The 21,672-nt window shown below is 38.3% G+C and overlaps 1 protein-coding gene across 1 annotated transcript; it reads right to left on the bottom strand.

The window, feature by feature from the left end:
* Positions 1–5,191: 5,191 nt before the first annotated feature.
* LOC149233677 (E3 ubiquitin-protein ligase RING1-like) lies at positions 5,192–7,228 on the bottom strand. The gene has a single exon (XM_089379822.1). The coding sequence runs from the start codon at positions 6,836–6,838 to the stop codon at positions 5,663–5,665; it is 1,176 nt and encodes a 391-aa protein (XP_089235948.1). The 5' UTR covers positions 6,839–7,228; the 3' UTR covers positions 5,192–5,662.
* Positions 7,229–21,672: the final 14,444 nt, after the last annotated feature.

Below are 21,672 nucleotides of genomic sequence, written 5' to 3'. Positions count from 1 at the left end.
GTACATAGATACTTCCTTCTGATGAATTGTACATAATTCTTGAATTGCACATGGTTCACATTTAAGATAACAAAACGAGTACAAAAAGAGGAAGAAATTCCCCAGAAACAGCATACTTCGAATAAACACTTTAAACAAGATGCTAAAATATGATACTAACTTACTAAGTACATAGATAGTTCCTTCTGATGAATTGTACATAATTCTTGAATTGCACATGGTTCACATTTTCGATAACAAAACAAGTACAAAAAGACGAAGAAATGCCCCAGAAACATACCCAGGGAAGTTTCCCAAAACAGAAATATACCAGAAACGTTACCAGAAACGTAATCAGTGTTTCCAGTAACAAAACAAAATAAAACCTTGTACGACACACTTAAAGAAAGACAGAACTAAAAACATAACAAAATCTTTGTAACTTGATTTCATTCTTTGTAAAGATTGAATTTTTGTGGGTTTCATTCTACTTTTATATATTTTTAATAGATATTATTTAATATTTATTGTTTCCCATATCCCAATAAGTCAAAGTTGTCATTTCTGAAACTCGACACATTTCAAATACTGAAAGTCTCGTTTCAGGTGACTTGCCTATATTGTTACCATGGGAGCATGTATATGGGCCATGCTTCTATCACTAACAGCATCATACAGAGTAAACACTTTTCACAGATCACATAATCTAAACTCGTAAAGCTTTCCATCTCAAAACTTAAAACTTCTTAGGCACTCCACTGTGCAGAATTCTAATGCTTCCATTGTCTGATTTATCATTTGATCAATAGCATAAAACATATGACTTATATGATGAGTTACACCAATGATTCATATAACGGAGAAATAATGCTAACATTTGTGGCTCACACATAGACAGTTAACATAATTTATTGACTAAAAGCAACATGAACTAAAGGGAGCAATCAAACAGATGGTTGAATAAACAATCAAAATAATCTCAAAGAACCTAGGCATGCTTATATTAAGGGTAAGAAAATACCTTTTCCAAGCATGCCTCTGACACATTGCAAACATCAAAGGAAGGTCCAGTTGAACTGTTATTTTCGCATAATGGACCCACTTTAATTAGCTGCATTGGCTCTGCACTGGCTACAGCTTCTAGCTCTCAATGTTATCAGAACCAGACAAGTCACTGAACTGGTCAACCCCAGAAACCAAAACCAGACAAAAACAGACCACAAAAACAGTCAACCAAAAAATATATTCATGTGAATCAAAACCATCATACACAAATTGGCAAAGTTTTTCATGTATTTTGCAATGGGTGCATATAACCAAAATATGCACCAAAAGCAGTGCATGTCTGACTCAACACCAGCAAGTTTAACTCACAAGTATTTGAAAGTCAAATTCTGACCAGTAAGATAGATAATATAAGATAGTTTATTAATGTCTGACAAATGACCACAAAAGTAGGCCAATGGGACAGAAGTGTACAACCAATATGAGTAAAATGTGGGAGTGCCAGCACAACTCCCAGAAAATGCCAAAAATGATACAAAGAAAGAAACCTACATAAAAGTATAATATCAAAACATGTGTATAAAACCATAACAAGGTTATGGTGACACAAAACACTATGTGAGTTTGTCCAAGACTAGAAATGTGGACAACTCAACCCAAAAAGCTGTCATGAAAGAGACAGAGGGAGAGGGAGAGATCAGACAATGAGGCCAATGATGTCAAGTTCTCGTCAGTCTAGTAGCCAAGGGCGAGAAGGGTGAACTGGGCATTGGACCACTGTAAAAGTCCTCTGGAACCATCGAAGAGCACAACTGAACGATCCAAGGTAGGCAAATTTTTCACAAGTCAGCTAATTTGACTTCTGCATCTGATGAATAACTCAATGAGCCCCATTAAAAAAATTCCATTTTGTTTGGAAAAATTAGCCCATATTTTCTCAAGTCTTTGCCAAGTCTAAGTTACCAAGAACCGACTAGATGATCGACTCATTTTAACCAAATGTTTTCAAAGAGATTATATATATGTTAGACACCTAATCTGTTAGGGTTATCATTTATGATGAGGAACATGAATGGTTATCAAGAGACCATGAGACCTTGGAAGATGAACCCAACAATCAAAATGATGTATTTAAATGTTATGATAGTAATGAAAAAGCAACTCACGCTTATCATTTTATTCTGGTTTGCAGTCCAAGAATAGTACCAAAGTCTTGCACTCTCGAAAACCGGTTAGATCAATGCTCTACTCTTGTCTCCCCCTCCTTCAATGGTTTCTCTATCTATGCAACTATTCAGTGGTGTCTAAGGGTGGGTTTCTCCAAGTGTTTTATCTACTAGTGTATGTGCCCATCTACTTTGTGCAAGCTCCCTCTACATGACCCTCCTCTCTATGCTCAATGATATAGAAACTTCGCAAGCCCTCTCTCTTACCTCCAATACGTGTGCCCGTCCACAGCTATGAGTATCCATATACCTTCCGAGCATCATTACCGTAGCTTGGGAATTAGTTCTAGGAGACTAGAGGTCAACTCATCAATCACCTACAACGAATCAATCCCTAGAACCTTCACACAACCGATTTTCTGAAAGTTGCCAGCATCTAGAAAATGAACTTGATCAAGCTTCAAGTGCACGAAATAGAGAAAGAACAAATTCATTAGGCAATGATTTGAACTTCAATACATATACGTTCACTTTGACATGATAATGCTTCATTTTCTACCATTTTTGTGGATCCCAGGAAGTTTTCCTTCTCAATTTTAGGTTTTTGTTTGCATTATGATAATATACCTACCAATAAGCCTGTGCTCCCTCTCCTCATCAATCAAGACTCAAGAGTCTAAAGAGGTGTTGGTTGAGTATCTAAAAAAATGGCTTCAATCTCTCTTTTCAGTCATAGATGCGAGAAACCGACCAATATTGTGTTCAAGTGAGTGTGTATTTTCAAGCCAATTCACTAATGTAGTTCTAAGACAAATTCCATTACTTAAAGAAAGCCCAGGCAAAGATGTCAAGCGTGACGACATGTTGGCAAAGCACCACCACTTCTTTCCTCGACTTTGTTCACTTTTATTCTCAAGGTACTGAGGTTGCCCTTGCTTAAAATTTGATGCATATGAGAATTAGAGGCACCCCAACCATGGGATGGAAGCAAAAACGCATGGTGTTCAACAGCTTTGGAAAAGCTTATAATAGCTTTATGTTCCTTGTGACATCTATTACAACAAGCTTTCTTGTCAAGTATGTTATTACTAAAACAATAAAATTAGGAACAGTGATTGGCATTCACATGAGGGTTTACAAAAATGGTCTTTCATCTCCAACATAAGCACTTCTATTGGAATGGCACAACTGCACTCTAGTTTTTTTTTGTAGGGTAAAGCAACATCGTTCATATATTCACATTCAGAATCAATAGAACGATAACTTGCAAATAGTTTTTTTTGTAGGTTTACTAGCTAAATTGCACTGTAAATGCGTTCATTTTCAGTAGAAGTTAACACCTTCATTGAATTGACCACGTGGAGGATCAAAGTTTTTGATATTCATCATTGTGAGCATTGTGGAAAGAATTTCATCCTCACTTTCTATCTAATGGGGGGGGAATAATAGAAATGATTGATAGTCAAGCTTCTAGTTTTGAAGCCCTATCAATGAAGCATGTACAAACAAATCTCAGCCACAGCCAAAAGTGTAGCCAATAGCCATAGCATCAAGCCAAGAACAAAGCATCAAACAAAGTCAAAGCAGTCAGCGTGATTTGGTTTGTGGTCTTCCTGAAACCACCAATTACTACAAGACTTATTGATTATGTTAAGCATTAGTTCGCAGACATCTTCAAATCACCATTTGCAAGCACTTCCAATTAGCAAAAGACATCAACTTCCAGCTAAATTAGTAAATGTTCCGAGAACCATTGAGCCTTAGAACCAAGTTCCACAATTTAAGGCCATCTTCAAACCACCATCAGTTTGCAGTCATGTTCAAATCACCATTCATGAGCACTTCCAATCAGCAGAATACATCCATCAACTTCTAACCAAATTTGGAAATGTTTCAAGAACAAATTCCAAAGTTGGTGGTCAGCCTTAAATCACCATTTAGTAGAAGACTTTGGCTTCTTCTAGCCATTAGGTTTGTGGTCTTCCCAAAACCACTAGATTCAGGGAGAACATTCAGCTATTGGTAGCTGTCCACATCTCTCTACTTGGACTCACAAAAACCCCTTCAAATATCTGTCAAACTAAAGGAATTCTGTTCCACTTTCTTAAAGACCCCATTCCTCCCCATGAGTAATGGCTACATTATTTTACTCATATTAACGAATGCACCAAGCAAAAGCTTCAGTTTGCCTGTTTCATAACAGCTCAATTACAGTTTCAGATATGAAACATTCTCCAGTGCAAGAGAATGGTAAATATGAGAATTCATGTCGAATAGAAATACACGATATAACAAATAAAGCGCATATTATTGAAATAAGCAAATGAGTAAATATGAAAAAAACAATCTAGAATTAGGTAGATGGAAAATCCGAATGAAATTTCTCCTCTGTTGTGGTTAATAGTGAACACTTGCTAATTATTGGCAGCAGCAGCAACATAAATAGACAAAGATGATAGCTAAAATGACCAACTGAATGTAGGCTGCAAAGGATGGTCCAAGAAAGACAGCAAAAATACTGGAAAAACAAGCACACCTAAGACTGGCCAGCCCCTCAGAACCAACAGTCTAACAAAATCACTAGAAAACAAACACAAATTTGACTTGGTATGTCTGGGTGAGTCAACTTGGCAGACCCAGCCGGGTCTGACTGGGACAGGCCATGCCCTCAGACCCAACCAGGTCTAGTAACAGATTTGCTTTTCTCTAGTGTTTTAGCAAACTCAATACAATGCATTTTCAATAAGATAACTACAGAGACTCCATTAATGCTAATGCCTACACATTGAAACCTGATTTTACTAAAAGTGAAATAATTATAGAATGACTAAAAACATCATGCACAAATCTAGCAGACTTGCTGAGATCTAAGAAAAGGACTGTACCTCGAAGAACATTATAATTACAGATGACTGATAGTAGCCGATTCTTACGTGTTCCGTAACTCATTGTTTAATTTATGACTGAAGCAATAACATGGAAACAAAATATACAAACTTATCGTATCAAACATCTTAAAATAAAAAAGGGTACAGAGGGAATTGACAAGAATTGTGAAAATCCATAAATTTGTCTCTTAAAATATGTGTCACAGCTTGATATCGAATCCTCAAAAGCAATGCCCATGAGAAGAACCTGAAAGGCAAAGTTCATGATGTAGTGTCCAGCGAGACAGACTATAACAATAAATATTTAAGAAGGACTGCACATGACAAGTAAAGAACATAGTAGATCAAATGCAGTATGCCTTGCTTACAAGGAATAAATCTTTGACGTCTCGTGTACAAGAAATTGGAGATGGTAAATATCTCTACCAAACGAATTCTTTTATGCCTCGTCACCTTTAGCTCTTGCTTAGAGTTTTATTGATTGCACATAACTCATAGCATAAACGTAAAAATGAGACTAAGATGAATTTTACCTGCAGAAAAATAAAAAAAAGATGATAACCACAAATTTTCCTCGTGTGGTTGAGGCAGTATAAAGTGGCCTATCGCTTATAATTTCACACATCAATCTAGATCTTCATGTCTAGCATCTGGCATTGGATGATCGTGACCATCATTATTATCTCCCTGACTATTATTCGGTGATCCTTCACTGTTGCCTTGGCCTGAGCTGCTTCCAGCTTGTGACTGTTGGGTGGTTTGGGGATTGAATCGCATCCATGGGAATTGAATTCGAATCCTGCGTCCACCACCCACAGCAGCATTCACATTGTTAGGAGGCTGAGCTGCACCTGCGCCTGCACCAACACCAGCGCCTTCAGAATTGGTATTGCCTCTGGGATTGGCAGAAGAATTAACACCGGGGTCATGTGCTGCCTGGGCTGCCGTGGGGCGTCCTTGTTGAGAATCATCTGTTGGCATTGCATACCGACAGACTGGACATGTACTGTGTTGCTGAAGCCATGGGAGAATACATTCCTCATGATACATGTGTTTACAGGGCATCTCTCTAGCATTGGCACCTTCTTCAAAATTATCCTTACAAACTGCGCACTGTGAGGCATCGGAATTAAGATGATCTTGTGTGATCACGATGGTGGGCATGGCTTCTACAGAAGCTTTAGAGGCAGGTGGGGTTCCGTACCTGTTTGGGTCGTTTTCCGCCAACTGCTGAATCAGCTGTTCCAACCCTTGTCCCCAGAAATAATCTCCGATATTACCAGCCAGCCTTTCTCCTCCTCCTCCCCCACCTCCTTCGAAAATGATCTGTATGTTGCCACCACCACCGCCTCCACCTAACAAGTTCTGCAAGCGACCCTGCATCATCATCATTGGACTCAGTGTCCCTCTTCCAATTCCACCTGCAGCTGCACCCGCGCCCGCACCTGCAACTGCACCTGCACCTGCACCTGCACCTGCACCCTGATTGAAGAAAGTGGTGAGGTTTTCCATTATGTGGTTCATCAACTCCTCTCCTCCATCTCCACCACCGCCGAATACAAGGGGATTCCCTCCTCCTGCAGCATGCCATGCCTCAAACCCTCCTCCTGTTCCTCCTCCAACACCTTGTCCGGCCAAATTGACGTGGACTGGGTTATCGTGACCCTCCATTTCCTCAACAAACCCTCCATGGCAGAGAGGGCATATGAGTTCCGCCTCCTCTCGAATGGGTGTTATTACAGTTTCACACTGATGGCAGAAATACCTCTGCTCCCCTCCTCCAACTTCACCCGATGACATTATTATGAATACTATTTGCAATTACAATCTATGCATGTATGTATGGTTCAGTACTTACTCTTATCAAGCCTAAACTCTCGTACTTAACCTTATAAAACGTAATCGCTGCTCGTACTTACCCTTATCAATCGCAATCGCTGCTCGTTGCAGAAATCCTCTTCTCGGCTTCGTATCAAGCCTAAACTCTCGTACTTACCCTTATAAAACGTAATCGCTGCTCGTACTTACCCTTATCAAACGCAATCGCTGCTCGTTGCAGAAATCCTCTTCTCGGCTTCGTATGAATCTTTACAGGGAGAGAGATCGGAAGAATGCGCAGGTCATGCCTGAAAAGAAATAGCGCGTTTTATCTTAGCTGGGGTTTGAGATGCGATGGGCGAACTGAGGCTTTATAGTGTGGAATCAGCGTGTGTTGCTGAGTCTTGCCCATATCGTCCCCGTCAAAATGCGGTGGAGGTTTGTGATTGGGACGGAGCCATGTACACGTGGCAATGACCTGGACCAAAAACCATGGACTGTTTTTGTTGCTGGAATCTTTTATGGATCTCCGGGTTGTAAATCTAGTGAAGTTCAATAGTTGGTATAGTCAACCTGGTGGGCGAAATTGAGGTGTTATCCCCTTTCTCGACGGAGAGTTATTGTTAAGCTGGTTGGTGAGAGCAAGGTGTTATCTTTGCTTTTATTTAAAGATAATTTTCTGAAATGTAATATTTTATTTTTGTGGTTCTGTATTTTATTGAAAAATAGATTGGTGGTAGATAATCTTCTGGCGTTTAAGATATTTAAACGGTTTTTATAGGTTTAACCGTTAAAGTATGTGGGTTTTTTTTTTTTTTTAAGAAAAGAAATTACAAATTTAAGGTGGAATGAGGAAAAGTAGGTATATTTTTATATAAATTTTAATGGTCAAATGGTTGTGGAGGGTAGATTTTTTGTCCTATAAACAAGACGTCTCAATACCAATGGTGTTGTCTATTGAGGTGGTAAATTTCTCCACCGATAAAAATATCGTCGAAATCTGATTAATTTATTCTCAAAACATATGATAGTAGGAGTGTTTGATCCATGTTTTTTATGGTGGAAATGAATTCAGCACCATCAAAAACCCATACATCACCCAAAATCCTAAAACTTATAATTGATTTCCCAAAATTTATGTCGGATTTTATCAAAATTTTACTGAAATTTTCATTGTTTTTTGGGCAAATTTGAAGACTCGTTAGACTACACATATACCAATCAGATGTTTTGTTTGCTTGTGGTCCTATAACTAAATTATTAGTAGTAGTAGTAGTAATAGTGGTATATCAAAATTTTGAGAGCCCCAAGGGTTAACTTAATTGGTCAAGTTCTTGTTACTAAAAGTACCTTGTTAATGGGAGGTCATGGGGTCAATTCTCCTCGATGCCCTCAGGGTTAGGCTTTGCTTATAAGCGGGCGGGAAGTGTAGAAACATTAAATAGCTCTTTCATTAAATTTAATAGAATTCTTATAATAATAAAAAACTATTTAATTGATGGTAACTTTAAATGTGGATCTTTGTCCACAGGGTCATTGATGGTAACTTTAAATGTGTATCTTTGTCCACAGGGTCTTGATTGGGTGCTTTGTTAAGGCACTCCTTGATGTGAAATCATTAAGGCACTCCTTGATGTGAAATCATCGGTTCAAAGTCTCCACCCCGGTCGGGGTGATATATCGGACATGATGAAGATGTAGTCCCACCAAACTTACCAAAAAAAACTTTAAATGTGGAACTTTGTTTCCTAAGGGATTTGGTACATTTTAAGGTGACTTAGATCATCAATATTTAATTATTATAAAATATAAAAATAAATAAATAAATAAAAATACCGATAACAGTATTGAAAATAGCAACAAGAAATCTTAAAAATAGAATCCAAAAATTCCAATTTAATTTGTCCTTGAATTAAATTGTGAATTAAAATTGTAATTATTTTCTCATATCAACTTGTAATAGTTAACTAAGTTAAGTTGACTTAGTTAACTTAAGAATTTCGAGTTGGAAGCCTTTTTCAAATCATGTATATGTTCTCCCTAAGTTTTAGGGGTCCAGGATGAGTTTAATTGTGAGTTGTAATTAGATAACTCAGTTTATTGAGTTATGTTCAATGAAATTAGTTCCAAACTGTTTCCGGAACTAATAGAGAGTTAACAGTCAGTTGGTGCACTAGTGCATCCACAAGTGTCACTCTAGTTAATTGAACATTCCCTCATCAAAAACTCATGCATGTCGATTCTGAGAAAGACCCAGTTGAGACTAAAGTACAAGGACAATGTATTATCAGTTGTATGATTCACTGAGTTGTAAATATCATGCATGCAATTAGAGAAAGACCTAATTTTTGATTGTGTAGTTATGGATGAGGAACTTCCCTTTAAATACAGGTTAATTCTCTCAGGAATTGTGCAAACAATTTGAAGCTTGGAAGCTTGGAAATTTGGCTAAGTATTGGCCAAAGGAAGTCATCAGGCGGAGGATAGGAAATACTTATGCATCTTAAGCTCAAGGTTGAGTAGAGAATATTGTATTCATCAAAATTCTTTGACCAAGGGCGCAAGGAAATAAGGGCTTGGAGAGTAGAATAATAGGCTAAGGTTTGGCTTGAGCTAGCTTGTGAGCAAAGAGTTGATCATACTTGTGCAAGAATTGTTCTAGTGAGAACAAGCTTTGTATTTTCGCTCAGATTTCTGATTAATGCAATATAGATAGTAGGGGTTTTGAGCAGTGGCTTTCCCTGGATAAAAATTGTGTTATGTGCCATTGATTTATCTTTTTCTAGTTCTTATTGTTTTCATCGATCTATTGGCTTCCACTGGTTGAAATTAGAAGTAGATTCTTTTGTTTTGTTTTAGTACATTGCATGAGCTTGTGAATCTACAAGAAATTCTACATGTAGAAAATCTTGTAAATTCACAAGCTCATGCAATTTACTAAAGCACACAACAAGAATCGACTTCTACTTTCAACTAGCGGAAGCCAATAGATCGATGAAAACAATATGAACAAAAAGACGATAAATTAATGGCACATAACACAAGATATATCTGGGGAAAGCCATTCCTCAAAACCTCGCTATTTGTATTGCATATATTAGAAATATGAGTAAAGATAAAAAGCTTGTTCTCACTAGAACAATTCTGCACAAGTATGCTCAACTTTCTCAGCTCACAAGCTAGCTCAAGCCAAATCCTTAGCTTATTCAGTAGCTCTCCAAGCCCCTAATATCTTGCGTAATTCCTAGGATAAATAGCATGTATTTAAAGGGAATTCATGCTTCTAAAACTGCACAATCCAAACATAGGATCAATCTCTGGTGCATGCATGATATTTACACTCCAGTAAATAATACAACTTATAATACATTGTCCCTGCACTCTAGTCTCAACTAGGTCTTTCTCAGAATCGACATGCATGAGTTTCTAATGAGGAACTCTTCAGTTAACTAGAGTGACACTAGTGGATGCACTAGTGCACCAACTGATTGTTAACTCTCAATTAGTTCCTTAAACAGTTTGGAACTAATTTAACTGAACTTAACTCAGTAAACTAAGTGATCTAATTTCCAACTCAATTTAAACTCATACTGGACCCCTAAAACTTAGGGAGAACATATAAATGATTACAGAAAGACTTCCAACTCGAAATTCCTAAGCTAATTAAGTTAATTAAACTTAATTAACTATTTACAAGTTACTATGAGAATAGAATTCGATTTTAATTCAATTTAATTCAAGGGCAAATTAAACTCGAATTTCTTGTTGCCATTTCTCAACACTCCCTCTCAACAAGAAAATGATTATTAGCTACCTCGATCCTGTTTCTATGAAACTTGAATTTACATCTTGAAAATGCCTGTGTCAAAATGTCAGCATCTTGCTCCTTCATGGGAATGTACTCTAACAACATAATTTGCTTTAATATGCAATCTCTGAGATGATGATATTGGATATCAATATGTTTGGACCCATCATGAAAAATTGGATTTTTAGAGAGTTTGATACAACTCTGATTATCGTAGTAAATCACAGTTGGATCCATCTACTGACCAAACAAACCAACCAAGATCTTCCTCATCCAGATGGCCCCACATGTTGCTTGACTCGCAACCATGTACTATGCCTCTACCAAGTTGAGTGCAATCGATCTGTGTTTCCTGTTGTACCAAGAAACTGTCACTAACCAAATACTAAAGATACCTCCTGATGTGCTCTTCCTGTCGAATGGACTCCTTGCCCAATATGCATCGGTGAAGCCTTGAAGCTTCACTCCCTTTGTCTGTCTATACCATAATCCATACCAAGAAGTGCCCTTGAGGTATCTCAACACATGCTTTGTCACCTTCCAATACAACTTGGTAGGCCTAACCATCGCTTGACTAAGCTAGTTAACTGCATAGCACATATTCGGTTGTGTGTTCACCAAGTACATGAGTGAACCCACAAGCTGCCTGTAAATAATAGCTTCCACTACTTTCCTTGAAGTAGCATCCTCCTTCCTCCAGTTACCTGCTAGAGGAGTCTCCATGGGTTTATTTCTCTCCATGTGGAATCTCCCGAGTATCTCGTTGTCATATTTGCCTTGAGACACAAACAACTCCCCATCTCCCTACCATACCTCCATGCCAAGAAAGTAATGCATGAGCCCCATTTCTTTCATCTCAAACTCTCTTGCAAGGTCCTCCTTGCAAGACTTGATCAGTTAATCATCATCTATCAGTATGAGATCATCAACATAAAGTACAACGATCAACAGTTTACCTTCCACCACTGTGGTACAGGTTCGTATCCACTTCAATCTTCATGAAGCCCAACCCAATGAAGTAGCTATCTATCCTAGTGTACCAAGCACAGGGCGCTTGCTTCAGCCCATACAACTCTCTCTTGAGCTAGCACACATGCGACTCACGGTTAAAGGTCTCAAAACCTTCAGGTTGCTCTATGTACACCTCTTCCTGAATCATGCCATTAAGGAAGGTTGTCTTCACATCCATCTGATGTATCTTCCAACCCATCTCTGTTGATAGTGCCAATATAGATTTGATTGCAAGTACCTTGCAACAGGAGCAAAGGTCTCATCACAGTCAATCCCCTCTACCTGTGAAAAGCAATGGGCCACAAATCTAGCCTTATGCTTCTCCACACTACCATTTGCAGCTTGTGTTACCTTGTAAAGCCAATGGAAGCTCACCACTGACTTGTCCTCTCGTCTCGGGACCACATCCCAAACACTGTTACGAACTATGGAGTCGTACTCCTCCACTATGGCATCAACCTAAATCGGTTGCTGCACTAATTCCTTAAAGGAATCTGGCTTTGTCACAACACATTTGCCCATAAGAGCCATGTATCTAGTGTACCTCTCAGGGGACCTCCTCTGCCTGCACTGAGAAGTGGGTGCTCCCACATTCTATTTTGCATCATCTAACAATATGTCAGCCTCTCTGGTGCGCTTTCTTCCCTCTTTAGAAGACTCTGCATGAGTGGATGTCTTCGCTCCCAGATCCTCTGCATGTGGATGCTCCACATAAACTTGAGGCTCCTCAACCTTAGGAGCTAAAAGCTCCTCATCTGCATGTAGCTCAAGATCCTTCTCAAGGGAAACTCGCATGGCCTTCTCCTCATCGAATCTGACATTCCTGCGAACCATTGTCATCCTGTTGGTCAGCAAGTACACCCGATAGTTGTGAGATGTATCAATGTAACCTACAAATATCCCCAACTCTGTTGTCGGCTCAAGCTTCTTTTGTGCATCTTTGGTCACATGGAAATATATCGATGACCCAAAAATCCTAAAGTGACCAACATTTGGCCTCTTACCGAAATAAGCCTCCTCTGGTGTCTTCATCTCAAGTATTCGATGTGGGTTAGGGTTTTGAACATAAATCGTTGTGTTGCATGCCTCAACCCACAAGTGTAGTGGTAGGCACTGATCATGCAACATTGCCCTTGTTGCCCCTACTATGCTTCTATTTTTCCTCTCAGCCACCCCATTCTGCTGAGGGTTATGGGGTGTCGTCAACACCTATTTAATCCCTTCCGCTGCACAGAAGTTCTTAAACTCGTTTAAGACATACTCATCGTCGTTATCACTCCGTAGAGCTTTAACCTTCTTTCCTGACTCTTTCTCCACCAATGCTTTAAATTCACAAAACTTTGTGAAAGTTTGATCCTTTTTCTGCATGAAAAATATCCAGCATTTTCGAGAAAAGTCATCAACAAATATAACATAATACTTGTGTTTGGTCATGGATGTTGTCAAGAATGGTCCACACACATTTGAATGGACTCACTCTAGAATAGCCTCTGCTCGACTGTCTCTGTCATGAAAGGAAGACTTGGTGTATTTTCCCAAAGTACACCCCTTGCATGTATCAACTTGCTCAAGCGTACCTTTGGGAAGACCGGTAGAGATCTACTGCAATATCTTCAAAGCCCCATGATGCAAGTGGCCCAATCACCTGTGCCACAACTCGTCAACGTCTTGGCTCTACACCCTTTCTTCTTTTGTGTTCAAATAAGCACACTCCTCTACCTCCGGCGTATAGAGATTCTTCACCCGAATCCCTATCTTCTTTACTTGACCTATGGCTATGTGTTGAAGGAATGTCTTTTCTTTCAAGAAGATCACATCATAGCCTCTATCCTCAAGCATGGTAACAGATACCAAGTTCTTCTTAAGCCTAAGCAAATACAGGTTGAAGGAGTGTCTTTCCTTTCAAGAAGATCACATCATAGCCTCTATCCTCAAGCATGGTAACAGATACCAAGTTCTTCTTAAGCCCGGGCAAATACATAACATTCTTCAAGGTGAGTGGAGCCCCATGCTCCCTCTGAAAAGTAATCATGCCCAATCCAGTAACACTAGACTTCCCATTGTCACCCATCTCGATATGCATCTAAAGACCTTTCTCCTCTAGGTCACTGAATAACTCTTTATCGCCAGTCATGTGGAATGAAGCTCCACTGTCTAATTAACATACACTTCCCATCATTGATAACACTATGCATTCAATGAGGGAAAATTCCAATTCGAATTGAGAGGCCAAAGCCTCACCCGTCGCTCATCCTGAGGACTTCTTCTTGGACTTCTTGAGGGGACAATTTGTATAAAAATGGCCCAACTCGTGATAGTTAAAGAACTTAACTTTCATCATGTCTTTCTTCTTACATCCATGATAAGAATCTGATTTCCCTTTGCCTTTCCCTTTCTTCGCCTTAATCACTAAGGCACAGTTCTCTTCATCATCAGTCTTTGATGAAGAGCCATCCCTAGTGTTCCTCCTGATCTCCTCCTGCATCAAATCCAACCATAGTCGTTCCCAATCTAGCAACTTCTCCTGACCATTGACAGAGTCCTGATAACTATGCCAACTCTTTGGGAGTCCTAGAAGATCAAAACTCACGATATCATCCTCAACAACCATGATTCCAACACTTCCAAGTTCATCACGACATTGAGTGAACTTGGTCAAGTATTTTGGAATAGTCTCACCTTTCTCCATTTTGATTTTTCAAAGTTTGTCCTTCAGTGCCAATTTCCTTTGGTCATTATTGTTCTGATACAATTTTGTCAATGCTTTCCAAATAGCATACAGAGTTTCCTTGTCATAGAGACTTGAGCCAATGTGGTCTTGAACTCCCTCAAGGATTATCCGCCTCATCTTCGCCAGACACTTCTTCCATTCGTCTAGATTTTGTGCATCCGATGTTGTTGGCTTAGGAATGTCCTGATTAACGAATTCCTTCAAGCCATTATCCTCCAGCACAACCTCCATTCTGTCCCTCCATGCTATAAAATTCAAGTTGCCTTTCAAGGCATACTCAAGCCGCAAATCGTAGAACGCCATCTGAAGTATGAATTGCAAATTCAAATTTCCCCTGTAACCCAAAACTTGAAACTTTGAAATCTCCTCTAGTATATTGAATTCAGCTCTGATACCATCTAGAAAATCTTGTAGATTCACAAGCTCATGCAATTTACTAAAGCACAAAACAAGAATCGACTTCTACTTTAAACCAGCGGAAGCCAATAGATTGATGAAAACAATATAAATAAGAAGAAGATAAATCAATGGCACATAACACGATGTATCTGGGGAAAGCCACCGCTCAAAACCCCGCTATATGTATTGCATATATCAGAAATATGAGTGAAGATACAAAGTTTTTTCTCACTAGAACAATTTTGCACAAGTATTCTCAACTCTCTCAGCTCACAAGCTAGCTCAAGCCAAATCCTTAGCCTATTCGACAGCTCTCCAAGCCCCTAATATCTTGTGTAATTCTTAGGATGAATAGGCCATATTTAAAGGGAATTCATGCTTCCAAAAATGTGCAATCCAAACATAGGATCAATCTCTGATCCATGCATGATATTTACACTTTAGTAAATAATACAACTTATAGTACATTGTCCCTGCACTCTAGTCTCAACTGGGTCTTTCTCATAATCAACATGCATGAGTTTCTGATGAGGGAATCTTCAGTTAACTAGAGTGACACTGGTGGATGCACTAGTGCACCAACTGACTGTTAACTTTTTATTAGTTCCTCAAACAATTTTGAACTAATTTAACTGAACTTAACTCAGTAAACTAAGTGATCTAATTTCCAACTCAATTTAAACTCACATTGGACCCCTAAAACTTAGGGAGAACATATACATGACTACAAAAAGACTTCAAACTCAAAATTCCTAAGCTAATTAAGTTAATTAAACTTAATTAACTATTTACAAGATTCTATGAGAATAGAATTCGATTTTAATTCTTAGTTTAATTCAAGGACAAATTAAACTGGAATTTCTTGTTGTCATTTCTCAACATTTGGCACATTTTAAGGTGACTTAGATCATCAATATTTAATTATTATAAAATATAAAAATAAATAAATAAATAAAAATAATAATTCTATAATCTAGACATTTTACAAGTTTGTCATTTTTTAGTGGCTCGCCATTATATAAAGAGAAATTCGTTAGTTTAACCTAATCTAGTAAGAATCATTTTAATGAAATTGCATATATAAATGTTAACGTTGTCAAATTACTTATCAACTACTCAAATAAGAAAATTGAGGACTCCTTTAATATACATTTGTTGCACACCTTCCCATGTACACCATCCACCCTCCTTGTCATGCAAAATTACCCAAATTCAAATTGCTTGATTTGAATTTGAACCCATTAAACTATTAATTCATTTGAATTCACACATACATAAAATTAACTAATGCAATACAAATAAGCATGGATGAACTCTTTTAGGCCAAGGATTTCTTTTGAATAGCATTCATGAGCAAATATTTAACTTAATTATGGAGTTATAAACAATGAATTAAAAGTAGAGATTATACACATATTTTCACCAAGATGGTTAAAGAATCAGGTGTGTATAAACAATGTCGCTACTAATCCTAGGCATCCACTACATATGCCACCCCCATGTTGACCAGTGAGGCCACCTAGGTGAAGGAAACTAGCTACAAAATCACAAGTCACTCACCCAACCCAATTACTCTACAGGTCAACCAAACTATTCACAGCTATACATTTAAAATAACCATCTAATGATCAAATATTGATGGCATTCTCATATACTACTTGCACAACACAAAGCATGCATTCCACTTCTATGCTCAAAAACCCTAGGGAGTATCCTCCCTTCTAGTGCTCTTAATGTATATAGGAAAAACCATCACATTGGTGATCTTCTAAAATAACATAGTAATATTATATCTTAGCTCTAAGGCACTAAGTAGTGATTAATAGGGGAAAGATAGTTTCCTAAACAACCTAGCCTTTATGCTTCTCTGCAACAATCCATCTCACTTCTCAAGGTCACAAATTACCCTCTCATTGCTAGTTTTGATCATTTCAAGTTTGTAGCTTAGCCTAAAACATGTGAATGCAAATTTTAGGACTTTGACACTACTTTGAACATGAGAATGGTGAGTGTGAATAAGTCCATTTGAATTAGAATGAGAAGAGTGTGCATGAGTGTGTAGGAGGTGGTGAATTGGGTCTAGGTCAGGGAGTTGAGAAGGAGGAGTGTTATCCTCCCCACCATGAATCAACCTTGCAAGTGGCATGTTGAGCTTTTAATGAGTATATTGTTATATTGGCCTTTGAGGCATGAAGAATCCAATTTACCCTAGACATTATCCTCAAAATGAGGGGAAGTGTCCAGTGGGTTTCCTCATGATATGTATTTCATGGAAAAAGAGAGAATAAAGGACATTCAAATTTCCATGAGGATGGAATATGTTACAATTCTTCAATGATGATTGTATTGAGGGCTCATGTTTTTTCAATTATGTGAGATAGGCTTCCTCACCACCCACCAACTGCATACAATGATTAGGTTCCAAGTCAAAGATGGTGGATGAGATTTAAATAAGGTGGTGCATTATAAAAAGGTAGGATTTGAGTAACAAAGGATTATATCCACCCTGCCTTCTTGGGCTCCTTCCCTCTTATCCTCTATTAGACTCATAACCCCTCTTGTGCTCTTAATGATGATCTTGGACCTTTCTATTTATATTCAAAATCATATTTACACATTTGATCATATTATTCTACCACATGACACATATGAAGCATGTTACCACAATTACATGTCTAATGATTCACTTATCAAGCCTTGGCCTTGAGCTTCATAATATGAATCCATACTAAATATTTACATTGATTGTAGATGGGATCATTTATTTAAGCTCATATCACTTGACTACCATCATAATAAAAAAAAACTTATTTCCAATTTATGCACAATTCAATCTAATACATTTAAAGGGTAAAAAACCAAGTATAACATAGAGTTTCATAGGGAACCCAAAAATTTCATGATGAAAATGGATTAGTGGTGGAGTCAAGGAAGGCCTATATTGAATATAAGGTGTTAGATACCTTGCATAAGTGGAACACCATAATGAAAATTGTGGATGTGAATCACTCAAAATGATGAAAGATCTAAGAGGAAAGTCCATCATGGGCTAAAGACCCTACTAGAGGAAGTATTGAAGATGAACCTACATCCATCCAGTGAAGGAAGCATCGTAATCATAGAGGACAATTATCAACATTCATGGGGAACCAACTACTCTCTCTATATAAGTTTCAATGTTTTAATTATCTCTATATAATTATGTATCTTCCATGAAAGTTGTTTAAGTCTATAGGCCTCTTATCTTGAAAATATTGATGCATGGGGGGAGGGGGGGACTATCTTAGACTATTGTTCTACAACAGTTCAATGTAAATCTTATCTTTCGTATTATTGGTAGTGATTTGTAAATTGTCATGAATATTCCACTAGAACAGTTTGTCATGACATATTTGATAAAATAACCAAAATCTAGACATTGGAGGTTAATTTTCCTTTAGATCTAAAATTCCACAATAGACACAAGTTTTACCTTAGGAAACCCTTACGATATAGAACCAACTAGAAGGTGAGGTTGCTCTACTATCTTTTCTCTGGTATGGAAATATGCAAGTACACATGAAGAGATACTCTATATGGAGTTACCTGAGACCTATGGCTTGTAAGGTTGCTACAAAACCTTGACCCCCCTATGTTCCATGATTTAACTCCCCACTCCCAGTTTCTCTACTCAACTATGGAACAAAATATAATAGCATAGAATTGAACCCCTACTCCTCCTAGTGGCCTAATATTTAACATAGTCTAATAATCAACTATGTGTAAGGTTTGACTTCCTCAACCCCCAACTATAGTTACAATTTTGGACATTCTAGAGTATTATTGAAAGTCCACACATGCCTAGGTCCAGTTGTGTGAGTAATGGGGGCTAGCATGGCATCCTCTCGTACCATGGTGGCCAACATTATAGGTGATCTATAAAGTGTCATGGATATTCCACCATAATAGTTCATGACAACATATTTGATAAAATTACTGAAATCTTTCATGTAAATTTTATTTTCATTTAGATCTCAAATTCTTTATTTTATGCTTTTTTCTTATACTTGAATAAATTAGTTGAAACATGAGAAATGTAGAATAGAAAGAAAGACATACACACACACACCATCCACATTAGACACAAAATTTGCCCTCAGAAACCCTTGTGGGAGAAAACTTAGCTAGAAGATGAGGCTAATGTACTCTCATTTCTTTGGTATGGAGAATTTGTAAGTACAAAAAATAGGTACACTCTATGGAGTTACAAGAGACCTATGTGTTATGCAGACAAATCGCTCTTGCGGACAAGAGAAATATCCCTAGATTCAATGTTTGAATCTAGTAACAAGCAAATAAACTAGTAAATCTTTCCCTGAGTTCATTCATATTGAATCATAAGCAAGAGTACTGGAATATAAAATCCATACCTTTCAAACGAAATGCTTGATGAATATCCTCACTATAGTTTAATGTAGCTCCTCAATGCTTAGAATCTAGACCTGCAAACATAATAACAACAAAGGATCAAAGACATATGATAGATAAATGACTCAATAAAACCCATACTAGTGATCAAGGAAACTAGTACCTAATATCATTATCAATGGAAAAATGGAAGTAAATACACAATACATAAATTCCATTGAATAATACAGTGGGAAAAAAACACTCTTTTCTATTAATATTGAATAAGAAGGAGCAATACAACCTTAGCCTTGATGATGTAAGCCTCCTCACAATGGTCTCCAATCCTCCCCTTAGGTGACAAGCTTTCTAGCCTATTCTAACAACATGAGTTTACATTCAGAAGTCCTCCCTAACTCTCTAGTCTATATTGAATTTATAGGCCAAGAGGAGGAGGTTTGAGATCCTCTTCTCAAGGGATGAGATCCTGAAAAGGAGGGATTAGGGTTCCACAAAGGGAGGAGGTTTGGTCCATGAACAGAGGGATGAGGCCTATTGGACACCTAATCCTCTAAGGGTTGGTGTGGAAGCTGAACAGCCAAAAGGAGTCCAAGAGACCGCTTGGAATATGAATCCAAGGGTCATAACATGTACTATAAATGTATATCATTTGTTAATAATAAATGAACTCTCCTAGCCCCAAGAGTTAGCTCAATCGGTCAAATCAAGTGCCTCGCCAATGGGAGGTCACAGGGTCGAATCCCGAAAGCTCTTGGGGTTAGGTCAGTAAATAGGCCGAGGGGTGTTGATGCCTTCGGGTGCGTCCACTCAGTGTTGAACAACCCTGGATGTAGCGGCTACCCATTGACCCGGATATCCGTGAACCAGAAGTGAAAAAGAAAAAAAAATAAATAAATGAACTCTCCTGCTTATCTTTAATATTCTGTCGCTGCCATGTGTGTGTTTAACATGGTATCAGAGCAAGTACGTTCATAATCTGCTCAATCTTTTGTGAGCCACCATTTTTGTGTGGCCTGTGTAAACCTATGCATCCCAGTGTTTCTAACTATTTGTATTCATTCAACAACGTAGGATTGGACGGTGGATACCTGTTTTCAAATTTTGAGATGGACAATTTGGAAGGGTATTTTTTATTGTAATGTTGTAGAATCTGCGTTGCTTTCTGCATTTGGGCAGCGACTAAGGCGTAGAGGTTAATGTTCTTTCCAGCTTCCAAGAAACGCTCTTTCTTTAGTGTCAATCTTTCAATCTTCTGTTAGCCTGGTGTTTTCCTTAAAAAAAGCTGAAAAATTACTCAACTCTTTGCGCATGTCTCACATCTACCATTATGTGACCTTCTGTGACCTGAGATAACACCAGATTCTCTGACATGTTGTCATTCCCTGCCAAGCTTGTCTGAGCTTCCTTGAATAACGCGCTGATATGGTCTGATTACTTAGTTATTTTAAGAGGATGTTTATTCTTGTGCTCAAGCCTGCACTCTTTACATCTGAACGTTGGGAGACGGATGCGTAGAAGAGACCGAGCGGCATATTGAATCTGAACATTGGTGATTCCCTGTGCATGAATATAACGCTCCTTCCCTCGGGAATATTAGTGCCATTCTCGCTACCATTCTGCTGAGCATAGTAACGCATTCCATATGTAACACCTAGTCTCTGCCTATGTTCCAAACAGCTGTGAAGACAATTGATGAGAAGCTACCATGCTTGTTTGCCAATTTCATTTCCTTCTCTTGGTATCGACTCAATCTTCTCAAACGAGGACCCATCCTTCTCTTGAGCCATCCACATCTTTTTCAGCTCATAATTTGACAAGCTTACTGTGCTTACCGCTCACCCGCATACATGAAATGAACAGTCATTTATATTCCTCCATCGTAGTCGTTCGGACTTCTCCACCACAGTCGTTTCACTCATTCCATATAACCGAGAGGGATTGATTTATTGAATTATAATTCATTCATTTTTCTGTGTGAGTGTTTTACATTGTCAGACATCAATTTCGAACTTAGAACCTCTCGTTTCTAGCTTTTACAAGGGATGGTATTCTCTTACCGATACTCTACGCGGTCTCCTGCAAAATCTTGCACAGGTTTCTATAGTGTATGAGTAAATAAATCTTGCATTTGTTGTTATATACATCTATCGTGGCCTCAACTTTGTGCAAATCGGTCGCCATACCTTTCAAAGCGGTCTGGACGGGCAGAGGCAGCGTCTTTGATAAAATTTTGTCCACCTGGTTTATTATTACTTCCAGTCTCTTCGCATATCTAGAAAAATTTCGTGCGCAATCCCGTGGGATTCCACTCAATCCCCTGACGACCTCATTCAGCAGCCGCAGCACCATCGAGACATGACCCTGCGACCTATCTCCTGACATACTCCCAGGCATCAATTAATTCTCTCTGTTATAGTTTTGAATTCCATGAATTCAAATTTCCATGTGATCCATAGCGAA

The sequence above is a fragment of the Pinus tabuliformis genome, chromosome J, assembly GCF_031772625.1.
Source record: "Pinus tabuliformis cultivar Carrire ecotype Pingquan chromosome J, CPIR1, whole genome shotgun sequence".
Taxonomy (NCBI): Eukaryota; Viridiplantae; Streptophyta; class Pinopsida; order Pinales; family Pinaceae; genus Pinus; species Pinus tabuliformis.
Note: the sequence above shows the minus strand (reverse complement) of the source record. Positions and strands in the feature narration are given on the sequence as shown.